This window comes from Netta rufina (assembly GCF_964035555.1).
Source record: "Netta rufina genome assembly, chromosome: 3".
Taxonomy (NCBI): domain Eukaryota; kingdom Metazoa; phylum Chordata; class Aves; order Anseriformes; family Anatidae; genus Netta; species Netta rufina.
This window is the reverse complement of record NC_140125.1, coordinates 98,689,051-98,706,429: the sequence shown is the minus strand read 5'-3', so window position 1 is coordinate 98,706,429 and position 17,379 is coordinate 98,689,051. Positions and strand designations below refer to the sequence as shown.

Genomic DNA, 17,379 nt, shown 5'->3' with positions numbered 1-17,379 from the left:
TGTTGTTACCAGGTGATTTCATTCAATGTTGTCTCCATTAGTTCTGCTGTATTCATATCAAAATACAGACAAAGCCACTACTAGCTCATCAACAGGAACTGTTATTTAATCCTTTTAAAGAAAAATTATATGTATTAAAGATGTCTAATAATCAATTAGGAACAACTTTTTAAATAGTAAAAATTGAGAAACTTTAATATATAGGATTGTTCTGAAAAACAAATAATATGAAGAAACAAAGAAAGTCACAAAATTTACAAAGTCTGTGAGGGAAGTACAGAGCTGCTAGTATCATCTGGAATGTCTCAAAGAACTGCAAAGAAACTACTGTTTCTACCATCAGAGAAAGTCCTGAGTTTCAGTTAGCTGACACAACTGTTGGAAATCAACTACTTCCCTGTGCTTAACAAACGGCAATTCATTAGCAGAAAATCCCAATGTCTCCATAGTTTTTACCAGAATTTTAAAAGAATTCTCCAGTTCATTTATACTTTTTTTTTATTTATTATTATTTATACTCTAATTGAAACAGCCACGAGTTAAATTACCGCTTTTATTCTTAACTTAAAATTGAAAGCTGGATTTGCAGTGCAATTATTGCATTCTGACTATATTATCTTACAGCAAAAACACCACTGATGAAATAACTCAGTGAAATTATAAGGCATCAGAGAACCTTGATTTGTAATTATTTTATTAAAAGAAGCGATTTCCTGGGCAGTTTGTTTGGTGAAATTTGGTTTCTTATGACATCATCTACAGTCATAGTTTCCCAAGTATAACAAAAAGCAAGCAGTGAAGACAGCTTTTTCTGTAATTCAGTCAGAAAAATATGTATTTCCTGTTATCTAAAAATACTGAGTTTGTGCTGCAGCCTTTCCCTTTGTACCTCTTTTTTCTATTAATTATGTCTTCTGCCTTCATGAATCATACATGAACTTTGAAACTAACAGATTAAAACATTATATCAGAAAGGAGGAGAGCCTTGAACAATCCTATAAACCTTCAGGAAATTAACATTCAATTGTATATTACTTCAGGAGATTAAGCTTAAACATGAGCATGCTCTTCCTTAGAGAAAAAAATTCACAGTTGAATTTTGCTACGTATTTTAGAACATATTTTTTATGTGGCTTTGTCGTACATTATCACTAAATTGTCCACATTGTTAAAGTGGAGAAAATAATTTCTTACTTAGGAGGAAATTCTTCACTCAGAGGGTGGTGAGGCACTGGAACAGGTTGCCCAGAGAAGCTGTGGATGCTCCATTCCTGGAGATGTTCAAGGCCAGGTTGGATGGGGCCCTGGGCCACCTGATCTAGGGGGTGGCACCCCTGACCATGGTGGACTGTTGGAACTGAATGGTCGTTATGGTCCATTCCAACCCAAGCCATTCTATGATTCTATGATTATTTTATTTTTGAATTTTAATTTAAATTCATATATTTAAAGTTCTTCAGGGGAGAAAAGAAATCTTTCATTTGCTGTGAAACAATGCTAAATCATTTAAAGGAATTTTAAAAAGCAGTGCTTCAATGGTAGTGTAGTTAATGAGACTACTCCTTAAATATACATGTAATGCTCAGTGCCTTTGAAAGTCAAGACACTTGTCTTTTGATTCTAAAGTACAGAATGTCTGTCCAAATATTTTAGAGACCAGTTTGAAATTGTGTGCACTTCTTAGATACCGAAGAAATAAATGGAAAGTTTTCATTTGGAAACACTGATGAAAACACAGTGCCCCAGCATCTCACCTTTAATATTTAGGAAAAGAAAAGGGTGTACATCCTAATCATGCACAGTCCATATAAGCATATATTTACCTTCACAAAATGGAGAAGATCCTTCAAACTGCAACTGTGTATTCAGTTTGCAGGTTAATATATCTTGTCCAACAAGGGTGAAACCAGGATGGCACTTGTACTTGGCAAAATCTCCTGAAAGAGTTATTAACAGCAACAACAATAAAGTCTTAACATTTAAAATGGAAAAAAAAAATCAAGCAGAAGTACACCAATATCTCAGGTGTAGTGTGAAATATATTAATAGTTTAGTTAAAATTCAGGTGAAAACGTAAGAAAGAAAATGAGATACTATTTTATCACCTATTTCAAAGTCATCATCTTCCGTAAACAAATCTGCATGTGCAACTATTGGTGGAGGCTGGCACTTCTTCAGCTGATATGCTGCAAAGTTAAGTGAAAATAATTAAATAATGGTGTGCTAAGATTCATTTTACAGAAAATTCATTTAACATTTACACTTGCCAAATTGCCAAAGCTACACTAAAACTCATGGTCTCTCAGTTACAACATTTTCCAACTTAAATTTCATGACATTATTATTACATATATTAAAAAAAAAGAGTATTTATTATGAGTATAAACAGTATACTACACTGCCTAGATAGTTATAGATCCATTGCAGGACTGGATGCAGTTGAAATGATTATGAGGAGATATAAAGCTTCTGTTTTATGTGGCTGCCTTTGCAGCATGTCAAAGGGCTATTCACAGATTATTTAGATTTCCTGGAAAATCTGTAATTACCTGTCGCATATCCTATCCTTAGTTTAAATTTATTGGAGAAACTAAGAGTTAATTTTTCTGAAGTACGGGTGCATATCTTTACTTTAAAAAGAAGCAGCAATAATAACAATGTTTGTAAATTAAACAAAAAGAAATATGGCACTGCCTTTAAAACAAAATGCTTTCTCTGCTCTTCAAATCTGTTTCCAAAATTTGTGAGCAGTCTCGCAACACAGGTTACCAGTGCAATGGCTGACGTGTTTCTGAAATGGAGCAACAGGCCTACAACAGCTGAAGAAACCATTTCTAGAGATTTAAGATTGTGATCAGAGTCCACATAACATTGAAAAAATCTCCTCTTCATGCAACAAAATCACAGTCAAGAACACAAATGCTCCTGGTATCTTGGTAGCCATTTTTGAGAAGTTAAAGAAACAAAATAAATGATACTGGGGAATCTACCCTTACCTTCCACATTAGTTTCTGTAGCCCATTTATGAACACTTATGAACAAGGTATTTAGGCAGATAATTTTCCTGGACAACGTCCAAGAAAAAAGCTCCACAACCTGCTTAGACACACATTACAGCAAGTTTCTAAGCTATAGACACCAAACAGGAGAAATATATGCATGTCCCATGATACCCTTGATTTCACTGAACTAAGACACCTGTCTCCCAGTGTGTGGGCTCAAAAATAGAAATCCCTGCAACTTAGTTTCCAAGAAGCCCATTTTGCTGGGGTTTCTCATCAGTATCCTCACTGTTTTAAATTCATTTAAAAGCATAGACACTGATCATTATACATGATTTTCAGCCAGTGATCAATTATGCAAAAGTAAATAAACAATGCAGAGAAAAAGTAGATTCATTCATTTTTAACCTTGCTAGACTAATGCACTATATATTGTGATAGATTATTTACCTTTCCTTTTTATCATCGAACCTGAAAGACTGACTACACCCTTATATACCCTCAGCATAAAGTTGGAAAATGCACTCACTGACCACTCCTTGTAGTTTGCTGCTTTGACAATTCTGGAATGTGGGAGCTATATGTTCCCTGTATAATGACTAAAGCCTGGTGCTTTAGTCTTTGCTCCTCAGATAAGTGCTCTTAGGCTACCGTGAGTCACGTCCTTCTTCTGGGAGAAAATCACAGACAAGAAAAAAAATTCAGACTCAGTACTAATCTTGCAAAGACTTCTCCCTGCAGATTGATACCTTCAGATACATTCTTCCTGTGTCATTGACTCCTGTCCTGGTGAATTAAGTCACCAATTAAGTCACCCTATCTTTTTAAATTTCAACCCAGAACACTAACAAACTTCCATTTAATTTACATTTACATTTAATTACAAAATGAATTCAGAATTAGAACTAGAACTGGAGTTCAGCATTTTATGCCTGAGTAAGAGGCCTAATTTGCATGTCCTGTAGCCCTGACTGTAACTTTGAACATAGTACTTTGCTGGATACTAGACACAAAGCTGTTGCGCAATACTCCAACACTATTCCACCAACCTTTTTCAGGATAATTGCTATGATTAATTAGATGGTGCAGAATTTTATTATGAAAGTATAAAAGTAATTAATAAATATATGTATCAAATTAATTAAAAATTTGAAAGCATAATACTATACAGAAATGATTAATATTAAAGATAGGTCATAGTTTATTCAAAAGTACAAATTAATTTTCTTATTTTTTTAACATACATTTTTAAAAATTTATACCATTATTTTTAAAAAGTAGCAAACCTATGAATAGCTATAGTCCTAGTAAATTTATTTAATCACTACATCACATAGTTAAGAAATATTTTTAAAATTCACTTGATTGTGCTAATTAGACACTGATGATATAAAGCAAACTGACCATGAAAATTGAGAACAAAGAATCCTCCTGTTGAAAAATCACTGTGAAATTTGAGGAGGACTTGATTGGTGGAACTGTAAGCTGTTTCCAGAGCTGTGTTCCCACTGAACACTCCCAGCTGAGGTGAATTATGGTCAGGACCATCCCTAGGAAATGAAATATAAAAAATCAGATGAAGAAATACAATAGTTAACATTTAATGTGGCAGTCTCTTTTCTCTGTAATGCATGTTATATATTTGTAAAAACTGCTTTTCCTAATTATTCAGAATGAAATTGTTTTTATTTCTGTCAACATAAAATACTCCTTCAATATGTTTCTAGTAAGTTTTGAGAGACCAAGAGTACTTTATAATAACTTTTATATTTCCATGGGTAAGCCATTTACTGTCAGACTTTGCAACATTTGAAATTTTCTGTGTATGTTCCTGCCAAAATTCTCATATATACATCACCTGAAAAAACAAAATGTGTCTAGAAAGCTCTTAAGATCTTATTGTATTTCTAATATTTTTGACATGATCCTTCAAGTCTGCATTCATGACGAATGCATAGAGAGGTGTGCATGCTGCAGGTTCAACCTGCCATTTCAATTCATTTCTGAGAATCAAAAATCTCTTTTAAGGGGGAAGAAAGTAGTGGAAAAAAAGAAAGGTTGTGTATTTCTGAACAGTGGAATAGACACCCATTGAGAAATAATACAAAAATACCAGGCTGCTTCCATCTTCAGTATCATCACACAGAACATTCAGCTCTAAACAACCAGAATAAATAAATAAAAGCACTGCTTTTATCAGTGAAGAATTTTTGGAGCCCTGCAACACCTATCTGTGGTCTTCTTCTATATTACATTTACTGAATCAAAACTGAATCAAAAACCTTTTGCGATATGTATTTTAGAAGGCTAGAGATTACCTAGAAGCTCTCTAAAAGCATTTAGCTTTTGACCTTTCAGTATCTGTAAGTTACAGGGATATTTGTTCACCTTTTTTGTATATATTTGTACAATATTTGTACAGGGATATTTGTATGTTTAAAAAGCCAAGCATTAACTCATTTTTGTCTATTCTAAACCCATCAAGATAATCTGTTCATAAAAATAAATATCTAGCGTATGGACAAACTTGGTTTCAAGTTTTGAAAGAGTGTATGTCACGTATTTAACTAGCTGTAACAACATTTAACAAATATTACTTAGATGAATTATTCTTCCCCAATGAAGTATTTCAAGATTATCTAGTCTTCCAAAACCAACTCTAGTATCAGTGACAACAAGAAAAAATAAACTGTAGTTGACTTGGCATAAAAATGTATTTTCTTTTCTTGCTGCCTTGCAAATAACTGTCAAATTAAGGAATACTGAATAGGAACCTGATAATTTACTTAGCTTTTCATTTTAAAAGTCTTATTCCCATTGAGGATTCATATTAAGGTTGGACATTTCATCCAGAAGTGAATGCTATACACATGAATGATATAAACACAATTACATGTAACAGCCTCCTCCCAGAAAATTCAAGAGCTATCCATCACTGATACCTCAGAAAACAACTCTTAAAAAAGCCTGCATGTGATTTATGGGCAATCAGAAACTGAAAGACATAAGCTGTAAAGCAGTTCAATATAACAGTTCAGGAATTCAGCACATAGTACAGACAAGCAAGTTCAAAAAGTTTACAGGAATTTAGGATTTAATTTCTTAGGCATAAAAAAGAGAAGTCATCAATCCAGCATTCTTTTCATTTAACGTATCAGAGAGGACAACCTATGATGCATATTAGAGATAAATTCCATGATAATGCAAATACCAATGGCAGCTAACCTGCAGTTCATAAATAGTTATGCATCTCTTTTATAAGCTGACTGAATTTCCCCATTTTAATATTGGATTCTAGTATTGCTGTCTGGAAAAAACTCACCCTGTTCAGCAATAGTGGACCAGCTGGGAGATGGGAGCAGCTGACTCACACAGGAGTAAGTCATATCCCATATTCTGTGCAAATTGTCCCTTTGCAAAACTATCTGCATCACTTATGAGAGAGAAGTAACTGCACATTGTGTGGGGTAGGGACCAAGGTTAGCTATTTATGGGTATGAACAACTTCCCATCATCATCTATGCCTGCTCTTCAGTGCAGTAAATTCTTGTGAAAGAACTTTGTCAGCCCTGAGACCTCCTTTTCCAGATTGAGACAGAAAATTGAGATGGGTTTGGGGAATAAGAATTACAAGTTTGGGGAAGAGTAGCATACAAGGTGAAGCTGAAAGATGTAAAGGTACAAGGGCTGAAACCTTGGCTTCAAAACTAGAGACAGCCTTATTAAGAGATTGGAAAATCCCTGCACAAAACCACAAGCTCAAAGAAGACCTGATTGATAAATGAGCATGTTTCAAAGTACTTTTAGAACCATAATCTTAAGGGTATCATGATATAAAGCAATAATTATTTCATATACTTGTAGAGTTTGTTTGGCCTTCAGCATAGTTGTTAACATAAAGGGCAATACTAAACAAAAGCCCAAGCTTGGGACAGTGAGTTTTTGAACTCACTGAAATCAGAAAAAAGCACTTTTATTTTGAAAAATTACATACCAAACAGCAATGTAGTCATTCACAGGTTCAGTCTGGAGTAACGTAAAGTTGATGTAAATTCCATGGCCTGGAGGTACAACAATTAACCAAGTACAGTCCTTGGAATTTGGGTATTCATCTGGAAATCCTGGGGAATAAACTGTACCATTCTGAGCAGTTACATTATAGCCACAAGGAGCTGAAAAGAAAACAAATAAAAAAAATAAATAAGAAAAACATACTTCTTCAAGATATGCTTCCAGATTCTAAAAACTCTACAGGAAAAGCCAATCTAGTTTTTAAAGGCATTGTTTTCTTTTGGTTGCTTGATTCTTGAAGATAAAAAGCACCGATACTTCTAAAAAATAAGTTATCCTGATGTCTTTCAGATTTTATTGCTTAAAATCCATCAAAATCTACTGGAAATGTTGCTTTTATACAGAATAATTTAAACTAAGTTAACTCATTTAGAAAGGGTCATCTTCAGTTTGCATTCAAGACTCAGAAACAAGCAAAGAGAAATACTTTTTATAGCCTCTGGTTATATAGGACAAGTCAAGGAGGCTTTCACCACTTCACCTTCATCCATACTCATAGTATGATGAATTCAGCACATCTTCCCGTCTTAGAACATCTGGTCATGAACTACGGTCCTTTTAGTGACCAACAAAGGAAACAAGGAAAGGAAAGAGAAAGGAAAAAGAAGGGTAGTTTATATCTGTCTAAGGTCTCCCTGGAGCTTTCTCTTCTCCAGGCTGAGCAACCCCAATTCCCTGAACCTGTCTTCATAGGAGAGGTGCTCCAGCCCCTTGATCATCTTTGTGGCCCTCCTCTGGACTTCTTCTAATACTTCCATGACCTTCTTTTGCTGGGGCCTCAGAGCTGAATGCAGCACTCCAGGTGGGGTCTCAAGAGAGCAGAGCAGAGGGGGAGAATCACCTCCCTCACCCTGCTGGCCATGTTTCTTTTGATACAGCCCAGGATATGGTTGGCTTTCTTGGCTGCAAGCACACATTGCTGGTTCATGTTGAGCTTCTCATCAACCAATATCCCCAAGTCCTTCTCCTCAGGGCTACTTTCAATCTATTCTCTGCCCAGCCTGATCCAGATGTTGGACCTTGCACTTGGCCTTGTTGAACCTCATGAGGTTTAAATGGGCCCAAATCTCAAGCCTTCCCTTCCCTCCAGCATGTTGACCACACCACATGGCTTGGTGTCATCATACATAGAGCACAGTTCTAACAGGAGCTGACTTAGTATAACTGTCCTTATCTTCACCCATGTCCCAGGATTTGTTTCTAATTAATTAAAACTGAAATTCATAGTACGTCTTTGGTCTTGCTAGGTAAAGCTAATATACGAAAATGCGGTAACAGCACATCAGGTGGCTAAAAATATTAAACCACAATTATGCAGAACATAGAAGTGGGACAATTTTTAATGCCAGTAGACAAACAAAATATACTGCTTCATATTTTTGAGAAAGACTTTTACATTGTTAATTCCCTTAGTCCATATGAGAAGCTAGAAAGAGTACAAAACATGTCTGTATTACTACTGTAAATCAAATGAAACCATGGAATATGGGAAAGGAAAGATGTGGAAAGGATAAAAGGCCTCAAACAAGTCAAGCCTTAGCCAAGAGGCCCAGTAAATATGGTGCTGTCACCGCTATCACCAGGCCACAGACTTAGCATTAAGCTAACAAAACAGGCCACAGACTATTAGGTTTTTCTGGATTTATTCTAGTAGCCTGGAACTTGTTTTAAATTGTCACAGCAATTGTATAATTATTGGGTAGCTACTTACTACTTCATTTTAGCTTTTGCTTAACTTTTTACAACTGTGTGATGCAACAGCTAACATTATATCTCTATATATTTTATGATTAAAAGGTAGTGCTGGCAAACAGGTTTTGAGTACAGAATGAACACCTTCTCCTGGATTATGACCCCCAAACTTAAGACTTGTATAGGCACTAAAAGAGTTGAGTGTAATGGCAGAGAAAGGGGTAGATATTAGAAGTTTGTGTATATCATTCTAACATTACCTGATTTGAAATATTAGTATCACTGTAACTGGACTAATAATTTGGTTAGACTCTTACGATTTTCTTTGTACTAAAACTAAACTTTTGGCTTTGCCTATGTGGCATGTTCCTTTTGCCTACTGCAAATTTTGAGTGTAAGATTGGTGAGAATTCAAGCAGGCTATTTCATAGCATGGTTGCAGCAAATTCTTACCAATATAATTTGGCACCAGTGGAAAAGCAAGAACACCTAAATATAATAATAGCAGAAATGCTGCCATGATGATTTTGTTACTTGAAGAAAACAAAAAGAGAAATACCAGGTGTCTTTAGCATTCTGGAATCATAGACCTGTTGTCCACATCTCACTCACAGACACTTCAAAACCTTTCTTATGAATTATTTATGAGTGACATATTATCAGATTTCCATGGGGCAACTGCACAGACAGCCCAACCTTTTCCTCTAAAGCAGTTTCAACTTCCCTTTTTGAATCACTACCACATCCCCTTACTTTGCTTTCTCAAGTATGTGGAATCTTCTGTAGAAAAGTTTTGATTTGAACTTCTAAGACTGGCCCTAGCTAGAAAGGTGATTTCATTCTTCAATTGATTTCCCTCTCAGACCCACTGCCAAAATCCAGGGATCAGAGACCTAATAACCTCTTGTTTTCTTTACTGCAAAAACATTTTTATGCAAAAATAATTATTTTGGCAGTGCTAGACTCGTCTTTAATGTATAGAAATGAATGTTCTACAAAGCAAGAAATGTGCTGAGCCTGAGAAAACATTGCTTTCTCAGACAAAACTCTAAGAAATCTGCAGTTTAGTCAGAAATCATAGCTATAAATGTACACAACTGCAGACATAGTGGAGATGCATGCATTCAGGCCTCAGCTGTGAAGAGCTGTGCAATGGGGGTGCCTGTGGGTGAGTTTGACAGGTAGGATTGAGGTGCAAAGAAACCAGGACAGACATACATTCTGAAATACAGACATGTCAGTAACAGAAAACAGTTTTGAAGTGAAGATAGAACTACTGAGTTGAAGCTTTCTGGATGGGGGGATCAAAGAGAAAGAATGACTGAATCTTCATGGCATTATCTTTATCTAAAAAAAAAAACAAACATATAGAAAATGCTAATTTGTACTATAAAAGTCCAAACTACTCAATATATGTCTTATGTGTCTTCAATATCTTTTAGGAAGTGTTTTTCTCTAGGTAGTAAGAAATAAAAAAGATATAAGGCTGCTATGCCATTTGGTGCTGCATTTATATCCCTACTCAGGAAGATTATATATAATACTGAAGTCCTTTTAAGACTCCAAAGACATCTTCATTTTGTGTTATGTTTAAAAAAACAAAACAAAATAGCCACAAACACATGATCTCCAATATCAAATGATTATTTTTAATCACCACCAGACTAGATGAAAACCAGTAATATTCTCACATGAAGAGTGAAAACATTTATTCTGACATTCCATCTTTTAGGGTGAAAGAAATACAGCTGAATAAAGAGATATTTTTTTTCCATAAGATTTAATTTCTGTGCAAGGTAATCCAACAAATTTGTTGGGTATTTTTAAGAAGTCCTAGATATAGAAGGCTTATTTGTGTTCTGTGTTTTAAGACCTCTAATTAATAATTGAAACTAGTATTATGAAATGTACCATTTTATTACTGGAACTCTTTAACCACATTTAATTAGAAGAATTGTATTCAAATCTTGCCCACAGTTTAATGAATGTTGTTTTTTAATCAGAAAACTGTATCATTGAAGATGAGACAGGTGCATAATGTCATATTGTTTTCTGAAACTTTCATAAAACTATACAAAATAAATAAATAAATGTTAAGTTGATAAACTGATGTAGTTTCACAAACATGTATCGATGATGTGTCATGTGGTAATCGCATCTGATATACTTGAAAATACTTCTTGCAACTTTTACTAAGTCTTATGTTCCCTATTAATGTAGATGCCACTCAGTATACATAGAAAAAAAAATGGAAATGCTATTTTGGTTTGCATTCAATATCTATTATATACAGATTGCTGCTAAGCTAATTGAACGTTAATTTTTTGCAATTGAAAAAAATCTCTTGGTTTTGTAATATATATAGTTCCGCATTCTATCACAACATTGTTATTCATCTATTCATCTGTAATTCATATTTTAAAGTTATTAAATTAAATATTTAAACTATTAATGAGGATTTTTTTTTAATATTCTTTCTTTAGGTAATAAATTCTATTCAAAGCTTAATTACTGAGAAAAAAGTGACAAAAGGTCATTGCAGATACATCACCACAAAACTGCTGTCGAAGAAATCAAGATCAGGCAACAGAAACTAACTCAAAAAGCTTAACCAAAGATTTTTTTAAAAAAGAAGGGGCTGGGGGGAATGTATGATCTATATAAAACAAAAACTGTTGAACTTTGGAATTAGGATTGTAGGTTTCTAAAGCGCTCTGCCACTTAGTGTTAAAGATTCTGCTTGGCAGTGCCTGGACATTTCACAGGCCCATCTAAAGATGGGTCCTACTGAAGTGCCATAATGCTAGTTCACAAAGCTGTTTAGCTTCTTCTGTTCCTTTGATTCAAGAAAAGAAATGCACTTCCCCAGATGTTCCAAAAGCACGTGTTTGGGATTTCCCAAACACAGTTTATTTGATTAGGAAAAAGGTGAAGCAGCTTATTAGACATAGAAGAAAGCTTTGAATTTCAAAACATAAGAATAAAGAAGATACAGAGTTTTTCTGCAGACCAGGGTAATGAAAGTAACTTGTGATACTGATTTCAATCCTTACTAAGAGGGGAGGCTAGCAGATTATGTCTCACAGACGTGAGAAGATGTAACAGAAACCTTTCTTAACTATTCTCTCAGTTTAGCTTTAATTTATAGAATTTTTTCTTCTAATTTCTGTCTTACTACTACAAAAAGGATCACAAAATACATGCTGCAAAAGACCAAAACTGAGTTAAACATTCAGTGTTTTTCTCATTAGAATAGCATCTAGCATAGATTAAAATAGCAGTAGGATTATCTACTGGTAATTTAATTTATTATTAAACCATCAGTTTAATAATAAATAATAGAAATAAAATAAATGAAATATAGCTAGAAATATCCATTATGCTAAAAGAACCATATTCAGTGAACCAATATAAAATACAGTAAGTGTGAAAACAATGTTCAAACAGAACAGAGATTACAAATGGTCTAGAAATCTCAGAACATATGCAAAACAATTTTTTCCCACTGATAACATTTCAAATTACATTTTAGAAATTAACATTTGCTAAAATGCATTTTATTAATAAACTGAAAGGATATTGGGAGAATATGGATTATTATGTACCTAAAATGTCTTTTTATTCTAGGAGTTCAAAGAGTATTGATCAAACATAAAGGGAAAAGAGAAAATATATTCCCTTATCTTTTTAGGTCCTTTAAAGTATTTTCTTACTTTATTCTTATGCAGGATAATAAGGCACATTGTAGCTGGTAGGCACAAGATATTATTATGAGTTGTAAAAATCTGTATCAGCAGGCTACAAGATTTAGAACCAAATACACCATTATAATTATTTAGGAGAGTAAGTCATCATATCTTACACAAAGGTCACATAAAAGTTAATTTATCAAGTAATTATTTCTTATCTTCCATACAATGTTTAGATTTTATTTTTTTGAAAGTGGAATCATTATTAATAGACAAACTTGTCCCTATGCTACACTTGATATTCTACTTGTAACTCTAGCTGTTCTTTCACCCTAGCAGTGTACTGTATAAGGAATATATGTTAGTAATATTCTATCAATCCTCATCCTTTACACTTCTATAACACTCTTTAAAAGGTAACTTCACCAGTTTATGTTGAGGAAGAATATTTCATATTTGCTTTCAGTGCGATTTTATTATGGATAAACATGTATTTTATTTTTTTTCAAAACACTGATAAAGTTGAATCCCTAAATCAATCTCCTTTGAATAAAATATATTCTTTGGGTAGTCCTTACTCATCCTTTACTCATCTTATTTCAAAATTAATTACTTATTAATTCATGTAATACATGGAAAAATAATTTGTAAAGTACTATATTTTTTTTAATTAGAAAGTCAATTGGAGCTACAGATCATATTCAATGTAAGAACTTATGTACCTAAAATAGGAATTGCAAAGCATTTAAGTGCAAAACTGAAATCTTCAATCCTCCCATTCATTTACTATCTAATTCAGGAGGCATCTAAAGTCAGAAGCCTTGGGAACAAAAGCACATAACAGGGCTATGCAAGTCAGTATTCTATCCTGAAGGAATCCTCTAGAAGAAATTCAGAAGTTAGCTGTAGTAGTCAACTAGCACAATAGCCTTTAAAAGAACATCTCAGAGGATCTTCTAACACACAACTTAAAATGAATGTTACAGACACGTTTAGTTACAAGATACAGGATGGTTCCCATCTTTAATTTAAATATGTCAGACATAAAAGTTTTTACCATTGTCAGAAATACATATACACACACACATATATATCCATATATATATGGATATATATATCTCATTATGAGTTATAACCAACCTCTCTGACAAGGATGTGATGCATTATCTCATTACATATCTGTAAGGAAAGCATTAGCCCAAAGAATTTTCATTGCTTATGTAGATATTTTATTTATTTATTTATTTATTGGTTTTGTTTTTACTTATTCTTGATAAAGTGGGGTCTGTAATAGGTTTTAAATTATTAGTGTACTTCATTTGAAATTTCTGTTTTTTGAAAAATATCTAAACTTTCTTCCAGTGGTTCTGATGTACAGATTAAACTACAGGAAAAAAAAAAAAAAAGTAAAATGTGGGAACAGAAGCCACATCTTGGCAAGCACTTAACGGTAAATGTACCCACTGATTGTACACAAGTCACACATTCTCTTGTATGCTCTAATACTTTACTGGGTTATGCAGCAGGCTTTTGGTGAAAGGGGAGCCCCAGGGGTGGCTGAGCAGAGCCCAGCAGCTGCCACATGTCAAAGCAGAGCCAGCTCCAGCCGGCTCCAAAAGGACCCTCTTCTGGCCAGAGTGTGTCAGGGACAGAGGCTGGGTGGGTCTCTGGGAGAGCCGATTGAGGAAATGGAAAAAGCTGATGCACAACAGCAGCTGGGAGAGAAGAGTGAGAAATGAGAAAGAAGCAGCCCTGCAGACCCCAGGGTTAGTGCAGGAGGGCAGAAGGTGCGCCAAGAGCTGGAGCAGAAGTTCCCCTGAGGTCTGTGGAGAGGCTCCTGGTGGAGCAGGCTGTCCCCCTGCAGCCCATGGGTCCCCCATGGAGCAGATCTCCACAGTGGAGCAGGTGGATGTGCCCTGGAGGAGGCTGCAGCCCATGGAGAGCCCCCGCAGGAGCAGGCCCCGGGCTGGAGCTGCAGCCCATGGAGAGGAGCCCAGGCAGGAGTGGGGGGTCTGGGGAGAGCTTCCACCCACCCATGAGGGATCCGTGCTGGAGCACTTTGCTCCTGGGGAATGGACCCTGTGGTACGGAGCCATGTGCGAGCAGCCCTTGAAGAGCTGCTGCCTGTGGGCAGCCCCCGCAGGATCAGTTTGGGAAGGACGGCATCCCGTGGGAGGGACCCCGTGTGGAGCAGGGGCAGGGAGTGACCATGAAGGTGCGGTGGAGACGAAGCTTCAGGGACTGACCGCAGCCCCCATTCCCTGTTCCCCTGCGCCACTTGGAGGGAGGAGGTAGAAGAAGGTGGATGGCGGGAAGGTGGGTTTGGTTTGCTTCTGGTTTGCTTTTGGTTTGCTTTGGCTTTGCCAAATGCTCTGTCCTGAGATTTCCTTCCATTGTCTTTTCCAGGACAAAACACTGAGAGCTGTTCACTTCATTTATCTTTACCTAAAAATTTATTGCTCTCTAATGCAGCTTCTCATAGTGATGTTATGCTGCCCCATATGATTTTATTGGATCCTTAGGGGCTTATCAAAAGAGACAGGCATGAAACACTGGTTCATCTTCCAGAATATTTTTAAGTAGAAAAGCCGAATGTCTTTCACTATTTCCCACAGGCAGAATGCATCTTTTCTTTGGGTTATTTAGGAAGCTAATCTAATTCATAAACACACTCTGGGAAGAAATTCTTCTCTATTTAGGTAGAGCCAGCAATTATTCCTTTCCATACTGAGACTTGGAGCTTTTTTCCTTTAAATTATGGGAGAGCGTTTTCCCAGAACAGAGAGATAATTCAAAGAGAGTGAATCTCTAGTCCTGTGTCCTCCTTGTAAACTAGCGTTTTGACTTAAAATGTATCGTTCTATGTTTTTTGTTATTCATGTCAAACCCACTATCTACTGATATAACATTGTGAATATTACATTGCATATATTTTTGTGTTTTGGCAATCTTGAACCCGATGATCTCTCGAGGTCTCTTCCAACCCCTACGTATCTGTGATCCTGTAACTCCATGATTACCCTGAACAAATGTCCAGTAAGATAAAACCCCAAAACTGGATGTATCCATACAGGGAAAACAAAACTATTAACATTTTTAAAGCTCTTAGTTCTTCTGAACTATAACTTACTTTGCATTCTCAGTTGATTTCTTCCAGTCGTGATCAGGTGTTAAATAAATGGTACGTGACATAGCAGTTGGTAAATGTGAACTGCCCAGCTATTAACTTCTCTGGATCCCACTACCTAGCTAACAATTACTCAAGCTTCTTTTCCAGAACTGCCTCAAATGACTGTGTCTTAAACACACATCTATTTCACAAAAGCTTGAATCAGTGACTATGAAAAAAAAAAAAAGACAATTTTCCCAATCAGACTTGAAAATAAGTTAAATAATGTCTCATGAGGAGCTGAAGAAGCAAAACAAAAGACACGTGCATGTCATGTCCCCATAGTGCTTCCTCAGAGGGGCAATATTACCAGGAATGTATCTTTCATTAGAACTTGGAATTATCTAATAGATTCATGTTACGCCAAAGATAGCCAAGGTTGTTTTAAAGAATTTTTCTGTATTTGAATCAGTTAAAAATCTAAGTTTATATACAACATTTTCACATTTTTACAGAATTTCTTTTGTTTCAACAAACAAAATGGAAATGGTATAACTAAAACTTAACACATATTTTTAAGGAAAAGGAACTTGTTTTATTCAATTTAAGAATTACTTTTTCAGAACAGTATGACTGCTAGAGGGTACACTATAACTAATATTAACGCTCTTCTTTTTTGACAGGTTTACCTTCAATATATATATTTTTTTTTTCACTTTGAGGTTTCTGTAATAATCAGTTCTCGCTTTGGCCAGTAGATCACATTTATGACTTACTCTTGGAGCCTGTTAGACCTCTATGTCTATTTAAAACATAGTTTAAATTAAAATGAAACTTGGGTTAATAATTCAGTATAATAACTCCAGTAATAACAATAATATAAGTGATATTTTTGAAATGCATACATTGGGGATTTAAATGATCTTTATGCTTCAATACAAATCTCAAAGATTATGACAAAGATTAATATCTGTGAAAACTTCATCCAGAGAACTCATTTTAGTCTGTATTTCTTCCCCGTAAACCCTTTGCAGTACAAGAAATAAACAATACTTTCAACCTCATCTCTATATTTACCCTACTAGATTTCTGATCAATTTATGTAAATTTGCATAAACTATTACGGAACTAAAACATAAATTCATAAATTTTATGAATTCTTGTAACACTGAACTTAAGCAACAAAATAAGAAAATAATACAAGTGTCCCTTTCCAAGTGCATACACAAAACTCATGTGCAATATACTTAGATTGACAGTGAAAACCTTTAGCACCATTACCTCTTGTTATCATGGAAATCAATCATTTATTTCAATCTGTTTTAACTCTTCATAGCTGATTAGCCATGACAACACTTTAATTCTACATAACGACCACCTCATTTCTTTGTAGCACCTTATAAAAAACTTTACCAAAGCCTCTAATGGAAATGTCAGAAAATGTTTCTTCACTTACATGTTTTAGATGAAAGTCCAAGTAAAAGCTTCACAATGGAAAAAAATTATAGGCTACTCTGTTCATTGTCCCCACCCAAAAGAAAACACATACACATACAAAAAAGCAAAAGCAAAAAACACCACAAATAGACTAGAATTAAAAAAAAAAAAAAATCACATGGACTTAAGATCATTTTTACTCAATAAGACTTTGAAAGATACTAATAGAAACAATAAATCATTATGAGGAACATGATTCATAATATTACACTCAGGCTTTGGCTGCTTACATTACAGATTAAGATAAAGGCGCAATTCTTCACTAAAGGCTGCATTAAAAAAGTAAAAAAAAATCATAAAGTACTGTGAGTTTTGAAGC

General features: G+C 35.0%; 1 protein-coding gene across 1 annotated transcript in view; it reads right to left on the bottom strand.

Moving 5' to 3' along the window:
- The window catches only part of CSMD1 (CUB and Sushi multiple domains 1), a gene marked incomplete at both ends in the record, with an annotated part of 1,174,241 nt that overhangs the window by 116,801 nt on the left and 1,040,061 nt on the right, over window positions 1-17,379 (bottom strand). The window contains 4 exons of the mRNA XM_084285255.1: window positions 1,824-1,937; window positions 2,106-2,186; window positions 4,407-4,552; window positions 6,997-7,174. Of these exons, the coding sequence (XP_084141381.1) occupies window positions 1,824-1,937; window positions 2,106-2,186; window positions 4,407-4,552; window positions 6,997-7,174 (519 nt within the window). The remainder of the gene's footprint in view (window positions 1-1,823; window positions 1,938-2,105; window positions 2,187-4,406; window positions 4,553-6,996; window positions 7,175-17,379) is intronic.